General features: G+C 44.7%; 3 protein-coding genes across 5 annotated transcripts; 2 read left to right on the forward strand and 1 right to left on the reverse strand.

Moving 5' to 3' along the window:
* Positions 1-1,669: 1,669 nt before the first annotated feature.
* On the forward strand, positions 1,670-3,767 carry Tppp2 (tubulin polymerization promoting protein family member 2). The gene is made up of 3 exons (XM_047541891.1): positions 1,670-1,906; positions 2,127-2,280; positions 3,301-3,767. Exons 1-3 carry the CDS (start codon positions 1,734-1,736, stop codon positions 3,487-3,489), a joined length of 516 nt encoding a protein of 171 aa, XP_047397847.1. The 5' UTR covers positions 1,670-1,733; the 3' UTR covers positions 3,490-3,767.
* Positions 3,768-4,790: 1,023 nt separating this feature from the next.
* On the reverse strand, positions 4,791-16,526 carry Rnase13 (ribonuclease A family member 13 (inactive)). Of its 3 annotated transcripts, XM_047541515.1 has the most exons (5): positions 11,455-11,551; positions 10,538-10,617; positions 8,434-8,555; positions 5,927-6,019; positions 4,791-5,692 (listed from the first exon to the last, which is right to left on the reverse strand). In XM_047541515.1, exon 5 carries the CDS (start codon positions 5,685-5,687, stop codon positions 5,211-5,213), a length of 477 nt encoding a protein of 158 aa, XP_047397471.1. In that variant the 5' UTR covers positions 5,688-5,692; positions 5,927-6,019; positions 8,434-8,555; positions 10,538-10,617; positions 11,455-11,551; the 3' UTR covers positions 4,791-5,210. The 3 variants fall into 3 exon arrangements, with proteins under 3 accessions (XP_047397471.1, XP_047397472.1, XP_047397473.1); XM_047541516.1 differs by lacking the exons at positions 10,538-10,617; positions 11,455-11,551 and adding an exon at positions 16,202-16,526; XM_047541517.1 differs by lacking the exons at positions 8,434-8,555; positions 10,538-10,617; positions 11,455-11,551 and having other exon boundaries at positions 5,927-6,145.
* On the forward strand, positions 14,964-16,532 carry LOC124977739 (ribonuclease 8-like). The gene is made up of 2 exons (XM_047541514.1): positions 14,964-15,051; positions 15,837-16,532. Exon 2 carries the CDS (start codon positions 15,873-15,875, stop codon positions 16,371-16,373), a length of 501 nt encoding a protein of 166 aa, XP_047397470.1. The 5' UTR covers positions 14,964-15,051; positions 15,837-15,872; the 3' UTR covers positions 16,374-16,532.
* The last annotated feature ends 9,658 nt before the right edge of the window (positions 16,533-26,190 follow it).

The raw sequence follows: 26,190 nt of genomic DNA on the forward strand, positions 1-26,190 counted from the left end.
GAACTTCAGTAGAAAGAGAACCTAGAGCAAGAATTTTTGCCTGCAATTTTCTTTGATTTGTCTAAAGTCAGCTTACTTGGAATGGGGGAGGGAAAGACTTGAAGGTTCCAGCATCTAAATTCGTCTCTGGGTCAGGATGACTCAGGGGGAACCTGATAAGGGGCCTAGGCAGGGGCTTGGGCCAGGCAGGAGGTGGGAAATTTCCACTAAGATCTATTTGCTTCCCATGCCTAGGGGTCCCACTCAGCCTGCTGTAGGCAGAGTAAGGGCTTCGAATAGGGTTCTTTCCTATTTGGACCGCTCAGAGACAGACCTGGGTGTAAGTGTCCCAACAAAGGCAATTTCTCTCTCTCTCTCATACACACACTTCTTTCCTATGGGCCAGAAGCACCTTCGAACTATACATTCAACCAAGCAAAGGTTTTAAGCACCTGCTATGTGCAGCTACTGCATAGATGGAATTCAAAGAAGTGTGAAGTCTGGTCACACCCTCGCTAGAAATTTTTGATCCAGTAATCAACAGAATGTATAAACAAAAAAGGTTAGGAAAATTTATGTCAATTTTGGGGAGAACAGGTACTAGAGAGTAGTTTCCCACTCTTCTCAAGTAGATTAGAGACATGCCCTCGTCTATTACACACCAAGACCCCCACTTTCCCTGTTGGGTCCAACACCTGGAGTCCTTCAAAACTGAGGTTGAGGTTGCTCTGCCAAACCTGGTGGGATTCTCCATGCTCCTTACTACACAGGTGGTAAAGACTAGACAGTAGCTCAGTGCTGGGTTGCAACCTGTTTTCATTTATCACAGATGCTATTGTCTGAATGTTTATGTCCCCCCAAAATTTGTATATTAAAATCCTAACTCCCAAAGTGATATTTTAGGATGTGGGACCTTTGGGCAATTATTAAGTTTCATAAGGGCAGAACCCTTATAAACAAGGGAGCTGTTTTCTCCTTCACCCCACCGTGTGAGGACACAGTAAGAAGGCACCATCTATGAACCAGAGAGCAGCCCTCACCAGACACTAAATCTGCTGATGCCTTGATCTTAGACTTCTGGCCTCCAGAAATAAATTTCTGTTGTTTATAAAAACAACCAGTTTATATTTTGTTACAGCTGTCAGAACAAGCTAAGACATCTCCTCTGGGCTCTCCACAGCTCTTTGTTGTGGAGCAGAGCACCAAGCAGTTTGATCAGGACCCAGAAAATTGGTAAACTAGGCTGAAATGTTGAAAATCTGAAGAGGCCAGAAGGTTGGCAGTTTACTCAATTCAGCATGCAAGGTGAAGAGACCAAAAGCCCTTCCTCTGCTGGAACCAGCAGTGATGTCACATAAACACTGAGATCATAGAAGTTTTTCTCCCTGCCCCTTCCTGTCTCCTGGTTGCCACAATCTCCCTAGCCCATGACTCCCACCTATCTGCACACACTTGCTTAAAAGGCTGGGCAGGGTCAGTGTACCATCCAGGCATTCTCAGGTACACAGAGTGGTGGGAAGGGGGAGTGTTTTATATGGAGTATCCCAAGTGCTGGGAAGGGGTGACTCCTGCAGTTATCAGTAGCAGGTAGAATGGGAGAGGGGATGAAAAGAGAAAAGAAGGGAAAAGGGGAATTGTTTCTGTGTCTGGTGTATGTTAACCCCCGTCCTCACTACTCCTCAGTCCCCCCTTCCCCTCTCCCCCCACCCCCGAGTTTCCCCCTACTGCCCTCCCCCACCTTCAGCAAGCAGGTCATGGCATCAGAAGCTGAGAAAACCTTCCAGCGATTTGCTGTCTTTGGAGAGTCATCAAGCAGTGGCACTGAAATGAACAACAAGAATTTCTCCAAGCTGTGCAAAGACTGTGGCATCATGGATGGCAAGACGGTCACCTCCACTGATGTGGACATCGTGTTCAGTAAAGTGAAGTAAGAAGACAAAGTTGGGGGTGGGGGAATAGCAGGAGCAAGGCAGTTAGCCATGAGGTGTTCCTGTGGCCCAGCGTTTGTACTGGGCCTACCAAGCACCTCGTTGGGAGGACTGGCCCAGGCTGTTCTCTGTCCTCAAGACACTCAGCGATAGAGGCCGAGTAAGGGAAAGGTAACAAGTTCATATTCAAAGTCTCTGAATTTCTGTCTGACTCACCAGGGCCAAGAATGCCCGAACCATCACATTTTCAGAGTTTCAAGAGGCCATGAAGGAACTGGGCCAAAAGCGATTCAAGGGGAAGAGCCCAAATGACGCCCTGGAGAATGTTTTTAAACTCATGGAGGGCAAGGACCCAGCCACCACTGGAGCTACTGTGAGTGATGTTCTTCATCCCTAGTCCTTTACTCCTCTAAATCCCTACTGCTCCAGTCTTCCCTCCCATCCACCAATGTCCTATATCCGGCTAACAGTGGAACTATAGAAAACAGAGCATTAAGTCCATGGTGCACTCTTGGTAATGGAATAGACTTTACAGACCATGTAGTCATTCCTGAGGTGACCCAGAGAAGGGAAGTAACTTGCCCAAGGTGCATAGCAATTGGGAGTTGGAGCTGAGCCACATGCCTGGCTGCAGTACAGCTAGTTTAATAGAATTTAGAATCAGATCTTCAGGATCTGAACCAGGCATCTAGGGCTTGATGGCTTTGGGGGGACATTAGTGTAGAGGACTTGGAACTTGATCCTCAGTCCTCCTTCTATTCTTATTTAAGGTTTAATCTGGGACCTCCAGCCAGACTTGGTGGAGTATACCTGTAATCCCAACCAGTAGGAGACTGAGGCAGGATTACAAATTCAAGGCCAGTCTCAGGAATTTAGCAAGGCCTTCAGCAACCTAGAGAGATCCTATCTCAAAATAAAAAATAAAAAGGACTGAGGGATATAGCTCACTGGTAAAGTGCCCCTAGGTTCAATCCCTACTACAAAAAAATTAAAAAAAAAAAAATCAGGAAAAAAAAAAAAAAACCCTCTTACTTGTCACCCACCCTTTTACGTAATTGTCCCCCCTATATGAAAAGCTGTTTCTACTCTGTCCACTTGGTCTGAGGTTGAAGTTCTCAGCCTGGTCAGAAAAACTCCTCCAGAAACAGAAGTATCCACCCCCCTCATCACAGACCACACGCACTCCTACACCAGATTCCTCCTGCCTCAGGAGTGGATGACTCTTGCCAGAGCTCCTGCCCACAGCTGCATCTGGGCCATGGGGAAGCAGCACAATGGCAGAGGCAGAGCAAGAACTGTGAGCACTTGTTGGAGGATCTAAGGCCATCTTTGGGGAAGGGCTGTGACAGTGCAGGGGAAAGAAGAGGGCTCAAACTCATCCTCTGGTTTGCAGAAGGCAACCACAGTGGGTGGTGTAGACCGTCTGACAGACACCAGCAAGTACACCGGTACCCACAAGGAGCGCTTTGATGAAAGTGGCAAGGGCAAAGGCATTGCAGGACGGGAAGAGGTGACTGACAACTCTGGCTATGTGAGTGGCTACAAGGGTTCTGGTACCTATGATAAGAAGACCTCCAAGTAGAGAAGCCTCATCGTAGCCAGCTGCCCCTAACCCTGCATCTTTAACACCAGGGAGCTCAAGAAGCAATAAACATCTGTGTGTGCAGCAACGAATGAGTTCAGTCTTGATGAGGGTGAGGGACCAATTGTTGCAGTGTTGGAGAGAGGGAGAAGAGAGAGTCTAAGGAGTCAGGCAAGCCAGACGTCCTTTACCCTGTCTGGCCTCACGACTACCACAGTAAGTTAGTCCTCCTCTCAACTTCTAACAACAGGATGAGGAATATACTTGGAGATAAGAGATGAGCAAGATGTGAGCAAGGAGATGAGCAAGCATAATCACACATCACTAATATATCTCCCTTCTACCTCCCAAGGGGACTAGCAATTTCGTATTTGGCATAACGTAACCTATTTGTCAATTATTAGACTTTTTTTTTTTTTTTGGTACCAGGGGTTGAATCCAGAGGCGCTTAACCACTGAGCCACATCCCCAGCCCTTTTTTATATTTTATTTAGAGACAGGGTCTTGCTGAGTTGCTTAAGGTCTCACCATGTTTCTAAGGCTGGCTTTGAACTCACAATCCTCTTGCCTCAGTCTCCTGTGCCACTGGGATTACAGCTAATTATCTGATCCTTTCTTATCCCTCCAGCTTTCCACATTTAATGCAATCCAGGTTTTGTTGGGAGAGAAACAGAAACCAGGTAGGGCAGCCTGACTCCTATTACAAATTTTTTCCAGTGCTGGGGGAAGGTAAAATCCATTAACCCCCAGCCCAGAAGTGAGTTTTACCCACCCCAACTCCATCATGGTACCCATGGGACAGAAGACCTCTGTGTGTGTTGGGGGCCAGAGGGTTCTAGGGATCAAACCCAGGACCTTGCATATGCTAGGCAAATATGCTCTGCTACTAAGCTACATCTTTTGATAAGGTAGCTCAGTAAGAGTAGCTGGGAAAGATGGCAGAGGTGGGTGGTCACCAGACTCAGAGAGCAAGAAAAAAAAATTAAATCAGGACTGATTCAGATGTGTTTTTAACTTTTTATTTTGAAATGATTACAGATTCACAAGAACTTGCAAAAGTTAGTACAATGCGGTCTTATGTACCCTATGCCCAGTTTTCCCTAATAGTTCTATCTTAACTCAGATGTGGTTTTAAAACTTTACGTGGGTGGGAGGGGTGGTGGGGAAGGAAAAAAAAATAACAGAATGAGTCAAAAACTATTACCCTAGGTAAATGTATGATTACACAAATGGTATGCCTCTACTTCACATACAAACAGAGAAACAAGATGGATCCCATTTGTTTACGATAAAAATAAATTAAAAAAAAAAATTTTACATGGCCAGAACCAGATCCAGCTCATCTACCTCATGCCTTATTAGCAGCAGACCCTGGAGTTTGGACAATGTTAGAAGCTACTGGAAATAAAGGAATGCAGAAACCTCAGGAGGAATGCATGAGAGAAGATAACTTGAAATCCCAGGGGGCCTAGATGAGCAAACTGGAAGAAAGAAGGCAGGGTGACTAACTGGAGTGCTGGGAGAGATAGCTCTGGGCTCATGAAGAGGAGAAAGGAAAGGACAGGTTAGGTGAAGGGAAATATCAATGGTTTCAGAGAGAGGTGCAGAACAGAGACTGAGGAGGACTGAAGGGAAATGAGGCTAAAGTGGGTCTAAAGGTCTCAGGGAGGTTCCTATAGCTAGAGATACCCACCAGGTAGGTTTGGGAAGGGGAGAAATTGTCACTTATAAATTCCCTTATAGAGCCCAAGGATATCTATCGGTTGGCCTTCATACTTGCTGGAGCAGAGCAGGTAGATCTTTCCGTTGGTTTCAGTGCTTGAGTAGTGGCAGCTGGTGGGTGGCTGATTCTTATACAGTTTGCAGATGGTGAGGGGGAAGGACACCTTGGTGAGTGTGCAGTATTCGTTGTAGTTCTCACAGAAGCTCTCACTGTTCTTGCAGGACTTCCAGATGGTTTTCCAGGGGGCATGTATCACATAATGTATCGTAGGGCAATACCAGTGTTGCTTTCTGCCCCGCACATAGGACATAAAACCATTACAGTAGCCCTCGAAATCACCTGGGAAGTTCACCTTGGGATAGTCCATGTTTAAGGTGCGGAAGTTCTGAACAGCAGCCTCCTGCTGGATGGTCATGACTAGAGTGGGCCCTAGAACAAGCTGGAGGAAAAGAAGCTGGATCACAGCTGGTACCATTCCTCCTGTTGGCAGAGTGAAGGTGGTTGGAGGCAGGGTAGGCCTACAGTGTCTGTATGCCCCTTCCAGCATTCCCCAACATTCCCCATGTGCCTTTCCTGCTCTCTAAGAGGTGGTCGTTCTGCCCAAGTCCCAATGACCCAGAGAGGGGAGGCATTTGCCTAAGGCCACCCAGCTGATCGGCTGTCTGCAGTCACCACCATCCCTCCCTTGAGTCCACCACCAGGTCTCAGTCTCACCCAGTCTGTGAGCTGCAACACTTGCCAAATAAGAACTCCAACCAGCTTGTGAGTGAGAAATGCTCCCAGTTGTCCCTGGCCCGTCACTCTTTGCTAAAAAATGCAGAGCAATAAAAGGAACAGACTGGGTTGATGAGTCTAACAGCTCTGGAGGAAGGACAGGAGCTGAAGACAGCTGGGCAGGGCAGGGACAAGGATGCTTCTTGCCTAAGGCCAAGAACAACCTAGAAGTAAAATGAGACTAAAAAAGTCTCTGGGTAAAGACCAGTTTGGGAGGAAGGAGTAGGACCTGAGTTTGAGGAGCCCCTGTACTGAGGGGGTTGGATGGGTGGGAGGAAAGAAACATTGCTGTCTGGTCATCTCCTCACTGGTATCCTCAGAACACTTAGTTCCATCCTCCTTGCCAGAAGTACCCAAGTTCCTGGGCTTGCTTTGATGTTTGCTCAGGTTCATCAGCCCTCCTCTCCACAAGGTGAGAAGGAAAGCACACCATCATGTTTTTGAGGAACAAAGTGCTTCTAATTCCTGACCCTCAGAGAACAGAGGATTCAGCACTCCCTCGTCCCACTCACAGGAGCCCCTGAGGTCAAGTGCACAGGGACCTTCCACCAAAGTGCCAGGCTGAGAATCAAGAACTCAAGGACTCCCCACAGTCCCTGTCATTAACCATCACCCCTAACGCCCTAACGTGTGATTCAGGCTCTGTCCGAGCACTCCTGGAAATCTATGTGTGCTGACTCTGACACCCAAAACTTGACAGACTGTTTCTAACAGTATAACCTGGACTTAAAAGGCTATGGACCCACTGAGCCTAGTCCGATCAGATTGATCTTTGGTGGTTTGTCATGCTACAGAAAAAGTCAGGCTTCCTAATTCTCTTTTTACCAAATATCTGCCCTTTCATCAAAAAGCAAGCTCCCGGGCTGGGGAGATAGCTCAGTTGGTAGACTGCTTGCCTTGCAAACACAAGGCCCTGGGTTCAATCCCCAGCACCACAAAAAAAAAAAAAAAAAAAAAAAAAACAAGCTCCCCAAAGCCTGCCTGCCTTCATGTTTGACTTCCACAGGTCTCTGAGCCTTGTGTCTCTGCAGGGGTGTTGTCTACATTCTGGGATTCCTCTTGGGAGAGCCTTTTCACCTTCACCAGCAGGAGGGAGTCAGCAGGCTGAACATTGAGTGCTCCAAGGTCCACTCTGTAGCCCAGGGGGAAGAAGGGGTACCAGAGAAGTTGCTGTTGTCTCGATGGCCCCTCATCTACAGCTCCCCAGACTTGCTCTTTCTGATTGCACAAACTAGAGTCCAAAATAAGTCCATCCTTCTCACAGCTCACTTCTGTGTTGTCTATCTCAGTTTCCCCAGTTACCTTACAAGAAACCTGAGAGTGATTCCAGGCTCATCTGTCTCCCTAATCCACCTACTGGGGGTCAGGACTGTGTGGGGGCTAAGATCAAGGCTTTTGAGTAAAACAGACCAGGAACTGAATTCTGGCTCTGCAGATTACAGGCTGTGAGCCACCAATTCAAGTTTACTAAACCACCATGCACTTTCAGGTCTTGAGGATACCATATTATACCTCATGACAGCATTAGTATTCATTAAAATATACATCAAGAGCTTTCAGGTCTGTGCCTGGCACCTGGTGAATACTCAGTGTGAGTGTGAATCCATCAGTCATACAGCCCTCGCAATCTCAGCTAAACCTTCCCGCATATCTGCTCCCTTCCCCCATCCTACTTCTTCCTCAACTCAGGCTTTCCTCTCTCCCAGATACCACACAGGAGAGGCTCAACTCAAATATATTTTTCATACCACTGCCAGAGTAAAAATGTAGTCTCTTTTGTCTGACACACTGCAACACACCCCACCTCCCAGGCCTTACTTGTGCTTCTCTACCCTGAATGCTGCTGCTGCTCCCCCTCTTGAAAGCTAGGTCATACCAATACTCAATATTTCAGAAGTCTCTGATCATGAAGGAAATGACCTTACTCTTATTAATTTATTTGGACAGTACTGTGGTTTGAACCCAAGACCTCTCACATGCTAGGTAAATGCTCCACCACTGAACTACATCCCTAGCCCAGAAGTCTCTGCTTGGAAGACCTCCCCTCTTGTGCACATCCAAGAAAGTGAGGATAAAGTCCACCAAAATAGGTGGCTCATCTGGATCCTTCAGACCACTCGACAACACTGAATGGGAACCAATGCACAGTGGTGTCTGGGCCTGGCTTCAAAGAAACCAACCAGAAAGACGGTGGTCCCAGCCTTGAATCATGCCACCTCTTCCCTAGTCCCTCATGACTTCCCTGAGAAGAGAAAGGACTTTCCCCGCGCCCCCCCCCCCCTTTTACTGTGGAATTAAACCCAGGGCCTTGTGCTTATGAGGCAAGCACTCTACCAACTGAGCTATATCCCCAGCCCAGAGGGCTTTTTATGTCTTTTGAACTTCCTTTTCCTTCATTCCCCACCCACCATTACCACTCTTCACTCCCTCCACCCACCTTCACTCACCTGTGCACGCAGGATTGCAGAATTGAGCAGTATGTTCAGTTCAGGACTTCATACTGGATGACCCACCGAGTTTGTTTCCTCTGCTGGGAGATGGGATAATACCTTTTTTTCACATCAGAAGGCTGCAAGAATAAAATCAGCAAACATGAAAGTACTTTGAAATCATTAAACAATACATAAAGGGAAAACCAGAATACAGGTCTCCTAGGTGTATACCAACTCACTTTCCATAGTTGCAAAGCTTTGTTTATTCCCTAAACAAGCCTAATGATGGCAGTCCCACCATCTCCAATCCCTGATCTGCCTACCTAGAGCCCCTTCCAGGTTCTGTCTTAGAACTCATCTCCATGAAACTTTTGATAAACTTTTTGTCTTTTAATTTGAGACAATTTTTTAAAAATAATTGTATATGAAAGAAAGCACTTTGACAAGTGTTGTGGATCATATCTATAATTCAGTGGAAATGCACACATAAAAATGTTAGAAAGGCATGCACATGGGGCCTAAAGTGTGCTGATTGCAGACAGAGCAGTGGACCTTCAGCTTCCCAACTGCAATTCTGGTGTTCTGGTCTCTCAAATTCTATCCTAAGCTGGGTGCCATGGTACACACCTATAATTCCAGAGAACTGGGAGGTTGGGGCAGGAGGATCCCAAGTTCGAGGTCAGCCTCAGCAGTTTAGCAAGACCCTCGGCTAAGTTTAGTAAGACCCCGTCTCAAAAAATAAAAAGGCCTGGGAATGTAGCTCAGTAGTAAAATGCCCCGGGGTTCAATTCCCAGTACAATAAATAAATTAATTCCTATTCTGGAAGTGTGGATCCATGTAATTTCTTCATCCATTGTGACATCCTCCTCATGGTTTTAAGTTCCCTAAGCCTGGGACTTGTGGGATCGTTACCCTATTACACTAGATTTTATATATAAAGAATTAAAGAGCTGGGCATGGTGGCGCACACCTGTAATCCCAGCAGCTCAGGAGGCTGGGGCAGGAGGATCATGAGTTCAAAGCCAGCCTCAGCAAAAGCAAGGTGCTAAGCAACTCAGTGAGACCCCATCTCAAAATAAAATACTAAATAGGGCTGGGAATGTGACTCAGTGGTCAAGTGCCCCTGAGTTCAATCCCTGGTACCCGCCCCCCCCCCCAAAAAAAAGAATTACCTTAAAGATAAAGAAACTAAGTTCTGGACAGTAGAACTTAAATACATGACTGTTCAAGGTCATATTCTAATTCAGTAGTTCTCAACTAGGGCAATTTGGTAGTCTGGAGATATTTTCGTTTGTCATAACTGGGAGGTGCTACTAGCATAAGGCCAGGAATATTACTAAACATCCTACATTGCACAAGAAAGTTCCCACAACAAAGAATTGTCCAGACCAAGATGTAAATGTGCTGAGATTGAGAAGCTCTTATCTAATTAATGACATAATCAGATTTCCTAACAAAAGCAGACTTAATTGTACCTTGTATATTTAAAAGAGTTGATAAAACCAAACACAGTGGTGCATTCCTATAATCCCAGCAACTCAGAAGGCTGAGGCAGGAGGATCGCAAAGCCAACCTCAGCAACTTAGTGAGACTCTATCTCTAAAATAAAAAAGGGTTGGGGATGTGACTCAGTGGTTAAGTGCCCCTGAGTTCAGTCCCCAGAACCACCAAAAAAAAAAAAGGACTGATAGTTTACCCTTGAAACAATATAACTTTGACTTATTTTTCCTGTCAAGTTGACCCTCCACATGTCATCATCTACACCCTCTTCTCTCTTCAATGGTAAGCCTTTGTAGAACAACTGGCTAGGGCAACAGTCGTAGGAGTGATCCCTGTGATTCAGGGGATCCCCAAGATTTCATCCTGAATTAAGCTCACCATGATTCCAGTGACATTACTTTTCACCCTGTCCAACTCAAATTGCTCAAATTCCTTGAACCCAAAAGGGGCGTCAGTCTTTTTGTTCAATTCCAGGGGCCTTTGAAGATCAGGAACTGCATTATCAGTTCACCAATCTGCATACCAACTCTGTGGTCTGGTGGTGATCCCACCCAGGACTACTATCATTCTGGAAGAGTAGATACCTTCTAACCTAGAAGTTGAATCAGGGTCACTTACAGGCAGGGCAATCCAGTACATCCTGTGGGAAGAGCAAAAGAGGTGTAACAAGTAGTTCTAGTCTTCTGGGAATTCACAGTCTAAGTTGGAGGAAAACAATAAATACATATGAAGAAATAACCAAAGATTCAAAGAAGAAAATAATACTTCCTGAAGACAGTAAAAGCTATAGTGATGTAGAGAGGAGAAAGATCTCTCTGACTTGAAGAAGGTCAAAAAAAGCTTTCCTGGGAAGGAGGGTGGTCATCCTGGGACTTTGGGACTGGTCTCACAAGGTAGTTAGGAGTTAAGTGGAAATAAAGAGGATTATGAAAATTATGTTTAAAGCCAGTTGTGGTGGAACAGGCCTGCAATCTCAAAGACTCCAGAGGCTGAGGCAAGAGAATTGCAAGTTTGAGCCCAACCTGGGCAACTTAGCAAGACCCTGTCTCAAATTTAAAAATTGAACCCAGAGTCCCGGGGGCAGGGGCAGGGAGAGAGAGAGAGAGAAAGAAAGAATGTTTGAGAAAAGGGAGAAAACCAGTCTGATTGTAGTTGAGGCACTAAGTGGAAGACAAGTCAGAGAAAAAGTTAGGAACAGGTTTACCAGATCATGGCAGGCCTGAGTATCAGGCTAAGGAATTTATACTTCATTCTATACATAAATGAGGAGTGGGTAGCTGGCAGGGGCTCATGAGACTGAATCAACTGGTGAAGCGTCTTACTCCCAGACCAGGTCCCTCTCTCTTACTCCCTGGCTTGTCTAAAGGCATAGATCTGGGAGCCAAGGATTGCAAACTTCTGTCAGCGTTGCCTCCTCCAAACCCACAGCTGTTCCAGGAAAGGTCATGGGAATTCAAAGACCCGAACAGAGTCCCGCATCTGACCCAACTTGCTGTATGTTTCACTTTCCCCAAATACGAAAATGAGCCCATTACCCTTATTTATCCAAGCATCAACAAAATTAGGATAACAACTTGGATCTGCTCCAATGTGGAGGGGAACCTCCTCATGGGTTTTCCATTGGAATCCAGAGGCTGTGTGGAACTCCGGAAGAGAGAGAGGCCTGGCTCTGAAGGGTGGGCACCAGTCCAGGCCCAGCCCTCTCTCCCCTCCTCCTGGCTCCTTCCCAGGGTAGGCCAGAGGAAACAGCAGCTGTTGTCCCGTGGGGGACACAGGCAGAGGTCCACCTGGCACTGCTGGGATTTTCACAACACCCATCCCAACTTATACACACAGCAGCCTAGGGACAGGTTGGACCAACAGCAGTGACTATGACAATAGAGGGAGAAGGAAGCCAGAGTAGAGGTTGCTCTCTTGAAGGACTTTCTTCCCTCTCATCTTCTCTCCCACCATTTTTCTTCTGTTCTCTCTAAGTTTCCCTTCTCCTTCTGCAGGACTCCCTGACCAGTGCTGGTCTAATATCTGACCCCTTTTCTTCTCCCTGACCTTGGCCCTGTTCCTTCATCTTTTCCTTGTGCCCATGGATACAGTGAAGGTAAAATAGCAAAATTATTCCACCAGGTACAAAGTGAAGCAGATCTTGCAAGCTGGGTAGTTTAGGTAAACAAACAAAAATCCTCTTTCTTGTCCAAATAACTGAGGCAAAGCCAAGATTTCAGCCTAAATTGTACAGATGGTAGGTTCAACTCTTCTGCTTCGATTTCCATGTGCAAACTTAAACCCTCACTCCCCTTTCCCTTTGACCTGAGACAGTAGAACCTTGTTTACTTCATCTGCACACAGCACTAAAGCAGCCTTCTGGAGAGACCAGCATAATGGAGTTGAAGAGCAAACTAGTATAATTATAATGACAGGAAAACACAAGAGCGGAGGGCAGTTCAAATCGTGGTTTGGAAACATCTCACTTTAGGAGAATGGGAAGTGGAAAGGAGATTGGGCTAGGAATTCAAATTAGCTTGAAGTCTCCTACCCCCTCCTCCCACCCCAGCCTCCGCTCCAAGGGCTGAACTGGTCAGAGTTAATATGCATTTGGCCCACAGTCTGCTTTAAAACATGGATTTTATCCCCAAGCATGTGTGTTTCCCCAGCAGCAGGGGCATAATACTCTATCCAGAAGTTCAGCCTGCAAAGATTCAAGCACCTTTATGAAGAAGCCAAGGGCTGGGCTGAGGGCAAACCAGCAGAACCAGAGGCCTGTGAGAACTTGTTCATGGTTCTCTTTTGCCATCTAGTGGCATTTCACATCTCCAGCACTATTTTTTCTTCCAGAGATCCTTGGTCCTCACCCACACAACCTTTCTACAGCTATAATCTGCACAGCAGACATGTGATCCTTTAAAGAGGCCCTCACTGCCTCTGCTCACAGCCCTTGCGGGGCTCCCCATTGTACTCCTAGTGAAAGTCCCAGACCTTCCAATGCTCTCTAAGGCTTCCCACAGTCCACGTCTGGTACCTGTCTGAACCCCTCATTCACTTTCTCTGGCCACAGTAGTCACCTTGCCATTCCTCCAGTGCCACCCCCTGGGGGGGAGCACCTGTGTGCTTTAGCATGGATGTAGTGCTCCTCTCTCTCTCTCTCTCTCTCTCTCTCTCTCTCTCTCTCTCTCTCTCTCTCTCTCTCTTTCTCTCTCTCTCTATTTCTTTCTTTCTCTCTCTCTCTCTGCCTCTCTCCATCTCTCTCAGTTTTCCTCCAACACAGTATCACTCCTTCACCTTCAAGTCTCTGTCCCAGAGTCGTCTACTTCAATGACCCTATTCAAATATCACTGCCCACCAACCCCTATCGTGTTCTACATTTGTTTCATAGCAATTATCACTTTGAGCAAAGTATATTTGTGTATTTATTTATTTTTGGTACTGGAGATTGAACTAAGGGGCCATTAACCACTGAGCCACATCCCCAGCCCCACCCTCCCCCTTTTAAAAAAGTATTTTTAGTTGTAGATGGATCTTCATTTATTTTAATATGGTGCTAAGGATTGAACCCAATGCCTCACACGTGCAAAGCAAGTACTTCACCACTGAGCCACAACCCCAGCACCCCAACCCTTTTAATTTTTTTTTTTTTTTTTTTTTTTTTTTTTGAATTTAGAGACATTGTCTTACTAAGTTGCTTAGGGCCTCACTAAGTTGCTGAGGCTGGTTTGAACTCCTGCCTTGGCCTTTCCAGCCACTGGAATTACAGGCATGCACCACCATGTCTGGCTCTATTTTTTTACTGTCTTTCCTCAATGGAATGTAGCGCCACAAAGGTAGGGACTTCCTTTTTTTTTTTTTCACAGAAGTATTCCAAGTACCTTGGCACATAGTAGGTGCTCAGTAAATATCTGTTGACAACATAAATAAAGCTGAACCTGAGATTCTGAGATTACCTTTTTTTTTTTTTTTTTTTCTTTTTTGGTACCAGGGCCTGAACTCATGAACACTTTCGCCACCATCACTGACCCACATCCCCAGCCCTTTTTTTGTTTTTTATTATGAGACAGAGTTTCACTGGTGGCTTTGAACCTATAATCCTCCTGCCTCAGCCTTCCAAACCGCTGGGATTACAAGTGTACCCCACCATGCCTGGCTGAGATTACCTACTATTTATAGGTGCATTATGAAAACAAAAATGCTCTTCATCTTTGTTTCCCAGGCCTTCCCCTCCACAGATGGTGATGCTTCTCTGCCTGACCATCAGTTCTCTGAAGTGTCATACTGCAAGCTCATGGGAGTCCCTGAAGCAGCCGCCACACAGGCTGTAACTATCACAAGGAACAGGACATACACCATGAAGGAAGGGCAGCATTTCAAATGTAATCACTTGGGTAATGATTAAGTTTTACAACACTCAACAAAATAGGAAGGGAGAGAGTAAGAATGAGAGGTTTGGGGTACCTTCTCCCATAAAGTCAGGTGCACTTGGTCAGCACCTGGAATTGCAGAGGCCCAGAGAAATTAATCACCTTAAGAACAGCTGAGCTCCAGGGGTGGTGCTGAGCATTGTGACTGGGATGATTCATCCACTTCCCTTGTCTCCTCCAGCATCTCCCAAAAAATAAACCATACACCTGCATGGCATGAAACCATACGGACTTACCTTCTAAGCTATTCTACCAGTTCCTCAAGTCAGAGCAAAAGCAATCCTCAACACCACTGATTGACTCTTCCCCAAATCATGAACCAGAGGTATATGCAGGAAGAGATGACAGTTCTTCCTGAAAGTCATTTGTGTTGACACCTTGATCAGGTGCTTTATTAAAGAGCCATTAAAACGATGTGGCCAGGGACCAATTACAGTATACTCCTTGAATTTGTGGATTTAAGCTTCCTCATTGCTGAACACGTTCAGGCAGGTCCACCAGCTCCACAGGCATCCACTCATTTTGGATATGTAAGTGGAGAGGCATGAACCTGATTCATTTCCTGATCTAGGGACTGCTCCCCAGTCTGCCCCCAAGCAGAAGCAGCATAGCCCAGGCCGGCTCTCAAGGCAGTGAGCAGAGGCCCTCAGAAGTCTGACAGCCCAGCAGAGTCCGATATACCCTCAGCCCTGGAACAGGAGTCTCAGCAAGAGGACTAAGTGGGAGGTGAGTCCTGCAGCAAGATATTGTGATGAGAAGACAGAGAAAGAAGGATGGTTCTGACCAGATGAAGAGTGAGCAGATGGACAAAGGAGGGACTCAGTTTATGGGAGATAAGGATACACAGCGGGGAGAGGGTAGAGTGAGGGAGAGAGAACAGAGATGTTGAAGATGGAGGCATGAAATAGAAGAAAATGGGGACACGGGGAGATGGGGTTGGGAATATGGAGGGGATGAGATGCAGACATAGAGACATGAGGACACAGGGAGGATGGGGCCTGAAGAAGAGGAAGCAGAACGAAGAAAGAGAGGCCACAGGGACAGAATGCTGGCGGATAGGGATACAAGGTCAGGGGAAGGAGGCCATAGGATTAGGAGATGGGGTCACCGTAGCTGTGGGCACACAGAGGGAAAGGAAGAAATGAGACAGAGTGAGGAAAAGAGACACAGTATAGGAAGCTGGGAGTAGTGGCACACACCTGTAATTCAGCGGCTTGGGAGTCTGAAGCAGGAAGATCACAAGTTCAATGCCAGCCTCAGCAACTTAGCGAGGCCCTAAGCAATTTAGTGAGACTCTATCTAAAAAATCAAAAATAAAAAGGACTGGGGATGTGGCTCAGTAGTAAAGCACCCTTGGGTTCAATCCCTGGTACCAAATTTTTAAAAAAGAAGAAAGAAATAAAAAGAGAGACAGTATGGTAGGAAAGTGGGTGATTAGCTAGAATAAGCAGGTACAGGAAGGCAGTATTCTCAACTGAATACTTCTGAATACCTCTGCTGTCTGTTCCTAGCAACCCAGCCTTCCATCCTGACTACTCTCAGGAGAGATGGCACCAGCCAGACCAGGAGGATTCTTGCTGCTCCTGCTGCTGGGACTGTGGGTGGCTGAGACCCCAGTCAGTGCCAAGCCCAAGCACATGACCTCATCTCAGTGGTTTGAAACTCAGCATGTGCAACACAACACAAAAGCATGCAACTCAGCTATGGGTCACATCAACAACTCCACAAAACACTGCAAAAACCTCAACACCTTCCTGCATGAATCCTTCTCCAGTGTGGCCACCACCTGCCAGACCCCCAACATAACCTGCAAGAACAGCCATGAAAACTGCCACCAGAGCCCAGGCCCTGTGTCCCTCACCACATGTGAACTCACCTCAGGGAAGTACCCAAACTGCAGGTACAAAAAGAAGCATCTGAATGCTCCTTACGTAGTGGCCTGTAACCCTCCCCAAAGAGGGGACTCTGGGAAACTCCTGCTGGTTCCTGTGCACTTGGATGAAGTCCTTCATGTTTCCAGACTTCCTGACTCTTTGATTGACTCTTGATTCCTCCTCCAGGCCTCTGCACCACTCCTTCTTGGCTCCTTCTCCATCCAGAGTGTTCTTTTCCCTTCATCTCTGAGGACTCTTCCTGGTTTGGGCTCTTTGGAGAAGCTGACAGGGAGCTGAGGTTGACACGTTAGTGGTCTGAGATTCTAGGAGATGGTCTTTCATCTTTTAGTTGCTGTTTTCCCAGAAGTTTATCCCCAAGAGAGGAGCTGAGCAAACTCAGGTGCATGGGTTTCCTGGTCTATACCTTTAAACATCTTCCTCTTGCCCCATCTTGTCATGACAGCATGATAAGGGACAGAATAAATGGAGAAGGGATGTGTAGAATTGATAGACGGCTCTGTTTCCATTCCTAAACTAGAAGTCTTCCCAGCTCTGATGTGGAGGTGACCTGTGTGGGGAGAGGTGACCAGAAAGAAAGAGGAAGACAAAGAAATGCCACATCATATTTATATAACACATCATGCTTTTCACAATGTATCCACATGAGTCCTGACAGGGATTGCTTGCCTTCTTCATGGATGAGGAACTTGGGATTTCAGAAGGCTTAATCAACTGAAGAGTTTGATTGGTTAGAAGTAGCACCTGGAATTGAATATTGATGCCCTTAATCTCAATACAGTGCTACTGAACCATTTGGGTACAAAAGAAGACCAATGCAGGTACAAGAGGAGAAGTAGGGAAAAGTTCACCCGCGTAGAAAGGAGCCCTGAGAGCTCTGCAGAGCCAGTTACCCTGTGTTGGCTGCAATCAAGGTCATTACCTCTCCAGCCAAGAGATCTTTTTATGAGGTGCCGGGGGTTCTTAATTCATTCTCTCTCTCCCTCTCTGACTGCCCCTCCCCCTTCTCTAGCCCTCTGATATTCTGACCTGGGCCCTGGGCCTGGTTCTGGGTAGATCCCCTTGGCCTGAAGGCGTAGGGTAAGGGGAGTGTCCCAGCTTCATCCCCCTGTTCTGGGATCACATTTCCCTTGACCTTAAGGGACTTCCCTGGCCCAGAGCCTGCTTGTCACAAACAGACTGGTGGAGCTGCCAGAGCTTCCTTCCTCGTGATAATGATCTCCCTGCCTCAGTGCTTCCCTGACTCTCCGTGCTGGCAGCCTGCCCAGGACTGAGGGGTTGAGATGTGGAAATGCCACCTCCCTGTGCCCCTTGGCTGCAGACACCATTTCTCCCTCTAGCGAGTCGAGCTGCAGAAGCTCTGGCTTTATATTGGCTCAGTCCTAAGAGCCCCTTCTGCAGTGCCTGCACTCCTGACCATAGCCAGCCCCTTCTCTCTTCCTTCATCCCAGTCCCACACAAACTGCACTGTGTCCCCTGCCCACCCTGTTTCAGACGCACACTGCTAGACCTTCCCAGCCCTGTAGGGGGTTCTACTGTACTCATCCCTCCCCAGCCCTGCTCCTTCACTCCTAACCAGAAAAACTTTGGGGCCCGAAAGAATTGGGTATAAATCCTGGCCCACTTGTTCCTGGCTATATGACCTTGAGCGAATTACTAAACCTTTTTGCAGGTCTGTTCCACAAAGCAAAGTGGGAATAATACTACCTAACAAACAGGATTGCAGGAAGATTTAGAAATGATATTTAAGAAGCTCTTGGGCTGGGGAGATAGCTCAGCTGGTAGAGTGCTTGCCTCGCAAGCACAAGGCCCTGAGTTCAATCCCCAGTACTGCAAAAAAAAAAAAAAAAAAAAAAAGAAGCTCTTAAATGGGTAATGGAGACTAGTCACCATGGGGATAGTAGCAATATCCACCTTTGAAAGATAGCAGACCAGGGCAAATAGCCCATGCAAGTCTCCCAAGGACTTTGTTCTGCTAAAGTAATGCCCATGAGTGGGCTGGAGGATAAGCCTAGAGGCAGAGTCCTGCTGAAGACCAGGGAGAAGGCAGAAGGAGGAGACACTGGGCATTCTGGCACACACCTATAATCCCAGTGTCTGGGAAGGCTGAGGCAGGAGGATCGCAAGTTCAAAGACAGTCTCAGCAACTTAGCAAGTCCCTAAACCACTCAGTGAGACCCTGTCTCTCAATAAAAATATTAAAAAAAAAAAAAAAAGGGTTGGGGGAAAAAAAGGGTGGCTCAGTGGTTAAGTGCCCTTGGGTTCAATCCCCAGTACCGAAGGAGGGAGGGAGGGAGGGAGGAAGGGAAGGAAGGAAGGAAGAAAGAAAGGAAGGAAAAGAAAGAACCCAAACAATTCAGACAGAATGTGAGGCCAATGAGTTGAGGAGTTGGCCACCACAGGCTGGAAAGTAGAGGAGCACTAACATTGTGACCAAATGCCACACAACTGAGTGTGAAAATCCCTGTTTCCTGGAAATAGCATTGCTATCATAGACTAGGCTTCTGGAATACGCAAATGAATCTGAAGCTTCATCCCAAATCTTTATTTTGTAGTCACCATACTGTATATTTACTATTCTAAAAAGATAATTTGCAACTACAGTGCATAGAAAGGGAAGATGTTTATGGGCACCTGATTTTTTTCTCTTCATTTTATTCTTTTTTCACATCTCTTTATATTTTTTTACTGATGCTTGCTCTTATGGATGTTATAATTTCATATGCAGACATCCTCCTCACAAAATTTTGAACTTGCTAAAATTATGCTTTCAGGGCATCCTATCAAAATGAAAAGACTTTAAATAGGACTTTTTTCTTGACTCACTATCTAAATAGTATTAAACACCTTAAAAAAATTCTAAAGTGGGGCCGAGGTGTGCCTCAGTGGTAGAGCACTTACCTAGCATGCACAAGGCCCTGGGTTTGACCTCCAGGAACACACGTGGGTGCACGCATGTGTGCATACATGTACAAAAAAACTAAAGTTCTAAAGTAATCTGTGGTGACAGATGCTGGAATAATTATAGCCTTGGGGAACTACTAACTAGGAGGAGTGTGGGGGTGTCTTCTGAGAAGCTGGAGATTACCCTGTGAAAACTCATTGAACTGTATACTTAAGATGTGTGTGCTTTACTATATGTAAGTGAATTAAAATTCTCCAAAATACATAGTTCTTAAGGATTCTTAAAGATGACTGTATTTACATGATAAATGCTAATACACCAATCAATTCTAAAAAGGTTATCAACAGAGTGCTGTGTCTCACACTTGTAATCCTAGAGACTCAGGAGTCTGAGGCAAAAAGATTGCAAGTTCAAAGCCAGCTTCAGCAACTTAGCAAGTCTCTAAGTAACAGTAAGACACTGCCTCAAAATAAAAACTAAAAAGGTCTGGGGATGTGGCTCAGTTGTTCAGTGTTCCTGGGTTCAATCCTAAGGACTAAAAAACATAAAACAAAAAGATTATCATATAATTAAGCCATAGATAGAATCACAACATAATTTCTATTGTTCTACCATGTGCTCTTTAAAATTAAATTAAATAGCACTTGTATCATTTATTAAATTGTTACAAATATTTTGAATTCAAGAAGTACATAAGGTTCTTCCTAAGGTTATATAGCTAACATACTTTCCCCTATTATTTATATTACATGTCAATTAATTTTGTCTCTTTTGATTAGGCAAAAAAATTGTAATAATTATTTTATATATAATATTATAGGCTTTTACAGCCATTAATTATTTCAGTTTTTCTTATAATAATAAGTATGTATTTATATTTCCAATGGCTGACATATTTTCAAAACTTTTAAAAGTTCATGACTTTTTTCTTTTTTGGTACCAGGAATTTAACCCAGAGGTACTTTACCACTGAGCCACATCCCCAGCCCTATTTTGTGTTTTATTTAGAGACAGGGACTCACTGAGTTGCTTAGCACCTTGCTTTTGCTGAGGCTGGCTTTGAATTCATGATCCTCCTACTTTAGCTTTCTGACCCCCCTGGGATTACAGGCATGTGCCACTGTGCCCAGCTCTCAAAAGTTCATAGGGGGAATTTCACTCCAAGTTACATCTAGAATGCTCACAGTGACACTTTGATGTTAACAAAGAATTCAAATGACCTGCCTTATTCTCACTACTGCTGTTTTAGCTCATTGGATTTCACAGTTACCCATTCCCTGAAATGATCTTGATCATAGTCAAGTTTAGGGATGCCAGGTATTATGTTGAAATAGGCATTTGGCTATTGAAGTCCAAGATAATAATAATTTGGGCCAAATACCCAGGTTGGCTGAACCTCGATGCATTACTACTCGAAAGTTAAAGAATGGAGGGGAAAATTAAAGAAATGAAAAAGTAGACTGATGATGAGAAATCTATGAAAGATTTCTGTTGCAGGGGGTGGAATCCAGGAGGTAGGTGGAGGGTGGGGGATCCAGGGGAGTATGACCCACCCTTGACTAGATGACTTTAAAGAGAATTGCTTCAGTCTGGATCTAAGGAGCATAAATGAAGTCCAGTACAGAACATAACCTGAGAACTGGAGCAGAAGTGAGCTGGTTTTCCTAGGAAAGCAACTATCTGAGACAGATTAGGTAGGAGACTTTTCTACAGCTCTTTAATTCCCAGAAGTCTCCACACACTGCAGTAAAAGAGTCATTGACACTATGAAGAGGGCTAAAAGGATTAATGTAAAGAGAAGGATCCTGACTGAAAGGGCAACATCTCACCCTTGAGATTGGGACTCTTCTCTTCACACTGATTTCTTTGGCCCTTTTTTTAGTGTCAGTGACTCCAGGAGAGAACCCTTGAGCTACGACAGCAAAAAACACACCAGTAGCTTCTCTTTGGGAGAGCTTTGACCCATTTCACCACATTTCTCCTATGCTCCTGCATGACTGGGTTTCCAAAAGTGCTTCAAAGACTTCAGATTCTCATATTAAAGTCCTCCTCCTACCCCAATGCCACCATCAAGAGGCAGAAAGAGGAGCAATTACAACTTTTGCCTAGGTGTTAACCTCTGGCAGACCCCAAAGCTAGTAAGCTTGGAGCATCCATGAAACCACAGAAGAATGAGAAAACCCACATTGCTAACCTTGTTAACCCACACTTTACAAAAGGAGAGATAAGGAAAGATGTCACCCATGATTTAAAAAATATACACTATGACAGAAATGCCTCTTAACTTAGGGAGGTGGGAGTTTCCTCATCTGTAGATACCTACTTCCTAAAAGTATTATATGGATTAAATGCAACGAGGCATATAAAGCACTTAGAAGAGTGGCTGGCATGTAGGGAAAGTTTGAGAAGTGTTAGCACTTGTATTTATTACCATGGCATAAAATGTGGAGTGGTCAAACCTGTGATGTGAGGAGCAGGCCACTTCCAGGACAGAACAAAGGATGGAAATAAAGGAGGCCAAATACCTCTTCATCTTCCACTTGCCAAAAAATCTCCTATTCAAGAAAAAGTAACCATTTGTGTAAAATGAGCTGAAATGCATTCTGCTGTTATGCATAACTATCTAGAACAAATTTTTTTTAAAAAAAATTAAAAGTAAGGTTCAAGGTCAGATACAAATGACAGTATGCATTAATTTCTTTAGGTAAGATCATTTTCAGGGGCTGGAGGTGCATTCAATGGGAAAAGGGGAAAATGACTATCAAGAATTTCTGTTAAGACAATTTTACTTAAGGGAGGTTTTTCTTATCTCTACTCTCCATAAATCCAAGAATCCAAAGATATGAAAAGAAGTCAGGGGATTGGGGCCACTAACTTTTGAGGGTACCCTCTGTAACCGCTCCTATCCAAAGGGTTCAATTTTCACAGCAACTGATAGAGAGAGGGCTCTAAATACATTTACAACTTCCCCTCCTGAAATAGTTAAACCTTAAGTAAACTTGGTATCCCCCCACCTCCATCATGGAAGACCATTTATATTTTTCTCTCCCTCTGATTCAGCTTCATTTTCCAGTTCATCTTTTATTACTCAAACTCTCCACCAATGTTCATGGCTCATGATCCTCCACTGCTTTCCAACTAATCAATAACAGTGGGAAAACATCATGGTCATTACTTTCTATAGCTTTTACATGAAAACTAAGCTGAACCTACACATTTAAAACATGAACTGACCCGAGCATGAATTAGTACAAATTCTTGCTTGGGCCATAGTATTTGTCACAAAATGGAATCTCACATCTGTAGGGCATTAGACTCTTGGTAGATAGGCATAAAATTATAATGTTGCAAGATGTCCAGTGACCTCAGAGATTATCTAATTTTGCATTTCTCATTTAGAAAATGAGAAAAATAAGATAGATAACTTAAACATGTGCCCAAGATTGCATGGCAATCTCGAAGCCAGAATTCAGATTTTTTAAAATTAGTCTAGTGATATTTCCAAACTGGCACCCTAATTAATGGTCCCAAATGGATTATTTTCCAAGGTCAAATTCACCATACATAGACAGCAAATCAATCTGCAAATGGGCAGACTCCCAGATTTGAGGGAAAAAACCTGTTCATCCAAAAGAGTGTTGAGTGCCCATGATCCTGACATATCTGCACTTCCACCCTTCACCTGAATACTCCTATTGTATCAGTCAGAAAGGAGAGAAAACAGCCCTCAAGGACTTGATGATTGTGTTGGTCAGTTTTCATCACTGTTACCAAAATATCTGACAAGAACAACTCAGAGGAGGAAAAGTTTATTTTGGACTCATGGTTTCAGAGGTCCAGTCCATGATTGGCGAGATCCATCACTCTGGGCCGGAGATGAGACAGAACATTCTGGCAAAAGGCATGGTGGAGGAAACTGTTTACTTCTTAGCAGCCAGGCAGCAGAGTGAGAGGAGTGAGGAGTCAGGTACAAAATATAGTCCCCAAGGGCATGTCCCCAGTGACCTGCTTCTTCCAATCATACCCCACCTGCCTTTAGTTACCAGCCAGGAATCCATTCAAATTATTAATCCATCAAATGGACTAATACACTGATTAGGTTACAGCTCATAATCTAATCACTTAACTCTGAACATTCCTGTATTGTCACATGAGCTTTTCAGGAGACATCTCACATCCAAACTATTAACAATGATCAACTAGTCAAGCATGACCCTGGCCAGACTATTGGCTATTGGAGACATAAATAAGGACATACAGCAAGAGTAAAGGCCTTCACTTCCATCTGCTGTTCAAGGACAGGAAAACATTACAGAGACCCCATCTGATAGTGCTCAAGATAGGCCTGAGACATCCTGAAGCATTTTATTTATGCTAAGAGTCCCCATTTCTTACCCTCAAGGTTGGCACATCCAGCATTAGGTTTTCATGGTTAATCAGAGCCCGCAAAGCAATGCTTCCCAGACTTTCCCCTGAAGTGCTAGCAATGGCAAAAGAAAATGAAAATATCCAATATGTAATGTATAAAGCTGCTCCCCTGCCCACCAGCTACAGCCATTTTGCCCGCCTCCCAACCACTTGTCAATCTGTGAACATCCTAGCTAGCCATTGGTTCATCAGTCAGCTTGCAAATATCCTTCTCCTATATTGGTCCCCTGTTAGCCCGACAGAATTCAACTGTTTTACTGTAGCTTCCCCGCCATCTTTTTTCCATTCTTCTGTCTGTCCTACACACTTTTCTCTATCCTCCTGGCTTTCCACTCTCTCTAGCGCGAGCCCTTTCTCTTTCCCTTTCTTTTCCTCTCATTTTCTCTCTTACCCTGCAGGGAGACACTGTTTGCTTAATAAATTCCCTTATGTGATTTCCCGTGTCCGGCGTGGTTCCGTGGAAATTCCTTACACAATATAATGCCCAACAAGCATGAGCTTTCTTTAAAGTCTCTTTCTTTCACTTAAATCATACTTATAAAAGAAACTTGTGTGTGGATATCATATATGTTGTCTTAAAATTTCACTTGTTATGATGGATCAATGTTAATTTCCTAGTTTTGATACCTGCACTGTGATTATGTAGACAAGGGTGCTTGTAATTAGGAAATAGTCACTGAAAACTTAAAGAATCATGGGCATTGTGTCTGTAACTCATTCTCAAATGGCTCATAATAACAACAATTGGGGAATTGGAATGATGCATGTAGGGGAGTTCTAGGCACTATTTCTGAAACTTTAAATTTGAAATTATTTCAACATAAAAGTATTTAAAGTTGTAATTTCTTTGAATTTTTCGATATAGTCAAGCACACAGTTTAAATCACTTCCCATACTACCACCCCTCAAAAGTCAGTTTTAGTTAAATATGGAAGGCATTTATCTTGTGACTTTGCATACCCTTTGTGTTCATCTGTGTTCTAGAGCCTAGGATAGGAGTACACTAGCCTTACTGAGGTAGTCCTTCACATGCTTTTTTGTGGGTTTGTATCTCTGACCAGTATTTCTCTTTACAAATGGGGTGAGGCCAGGCACAGCAGTCATAGTGGTACACAGCTATAACCCAGCTCCTATAATCCAGCAGGAGATTCACCAGCCTCAGCATCTTAGTGAGACCTTGCCTCAAAATAATTTGAGTAGCTCAGTGGTAGAGCACTTGCCTAGGCTCTGGTTTAAATCCCCAATACCCCCTCACACACACACACACACACACACACACACACACAACATGACTGAGTGAGGAAGATAGGCTGGTCATGGGAATGGTGTGGTAGGAAAGTTCCTTGCATGTCAAAAAATGAGAAATAGGCATAGCGCACTTAGAATAGTGACTGGGACAAAGAAAACCCTTCATAAATATTAGCTATGATTGTTTTTATCGTTGACATCATGTTCATCCCCAGCAGGTCTGAAGGTTATATGCAGGCTTGTATATTAAAGGCTGCAGCAGGAATGTGAGGAGAGCCACATGCTTCTGCGCTGGTTGGGTTGAAGACTACGTCCTCTCCCTCACGAGGACAAATCCAGGAATCTGGAACAAAGGAAGATAGTCAACCCATTGAGGCATGATTATGGTGAAAATGGGTACCTAAGAAAAACCCAAAGTGTTACAAAGTAACAAAAATAGACCTATCAGGACAGGGACAGTCATTGGGAAGAGAGGGGGGCTCCCAGGAGTGTGGCAACTGATTCCATGAGATGTAACTCTAAAACTCAGAGCTTATAAAACAGGGTCCAAGGTATTCCCATGAACCTTCAGAGCCAGGAGCCCCTCTTAGAAGCGAATCCCTCTTAAAGGAATTTGTTATAACTTCTGGAAGCTTCTGACAAAGCTCCTGCCTCAATCTGAGACTAATCTAACTTCCCTGCCCTGACTACTTCTTTGCCAAGATCTCAGATCTCAGGCAAACAAACCAGAGAAGCAGAGACAAATCAGCCCTTTTGTTCTCCAGAGCTGTTCAGGGACAGGACACTTCCCTAAAGTCTCCTCATGTTTCTTGTTTCTCTCTTGGTTTTTCCAACCCAAACTTGCTTCTGTCCAGTTCCCAGACTTCCACTCTGTTTGCATTACTGTCATTTTCTCTGTCTTCTTTCTCCCAGAGATATTGTTAAATATGCTTACAAAGTAATTGGGAAAGTAAATACAACTGCTATGTTTTCAATATTAGGTGTCCTCGAAAGCTCATGTGTGAGACAACGTGAGAAAGTTGAGAAGTGAAATGACTGGGTTATAAAAATTTAACCTAATCAGTGAATTAATCTTGATAGGGATAGGGATTAACTGAGTAGCAACTATAGGCAGAGAAGGTGTAGCTGGAGGAAGTGGGTTCCTTGAGGCATGCCTTTGGGGTATATATTTTGTCCTTGCTGAACAGAGCTCTCTCTCTCTGCTTCTTGGTGGCTATGTCCCCAGCTTTTTCCTCTACCACGCCCCTCCACCATGATGTTCTGCCTTACCTAAGATCCCAAGGAATGAGTCAGCCATCTGTGGTCTGAGACCTTTGAAACCATAAGCCCCAAATAAATTTTTCCTCCTCTAAAATTGTTCTTGTTAGATCTTTTGGTCATAGAGGCGAAAAA

This window comes from Sciurus carolinensis, chromosome 2, assembly GCF_902686445.1.
Source record: "Sciurus carolinensis chromosome 2, mSciCar1.2, whole genome shotgun sequence".
Taxonomy (NCBI): Eukaryota; Metazoa; Chordata; class Mammalia; order Rodentia; family Sciuridae; genus Sciurus; species Sciurus carolinensis.

Excerpts from the sequence above, each read along its gene's own strand:
- Rnase13 (XM_047541516.1), bottom strand. The coding sequence starts at position 5,687 with ATGGTACCAGCTGTGATCCAGCTTCTTTTCCTCCAGCTTGTTCTAGGG.
- Tppp2 (XM_047541891.1), top strand. The coding sequence starts at position 1,734 with ATGGCATCAGAAGCTGAGAAAACCTTCCAGCGATTTGCTGTCTTTGGA. Across the intron at positions 1,907-2,126 it reads ATCGTGTTCAGTAAAGTGAA|GGCCAAGAATGCCCGAACCA; the intron begins GTAAGAAGACAA and ends CTGACTCACCAG. Across the intron at positions 2,281-3,300 it reads CAGCCACCACTGGAGCTACT|AAGGCAACCACAGTGGGTGG; the intron begins GTGAGTGATGTT and ends TCTGGTTTGCAG.
- LOC124977739 (XM_047541514.1), top strand. The coding sequence starts at position 15,873 with ATGGCACCAGCCAGACCAGGAGGATTCTTGCTGCTCCTGCTGCTGGGA.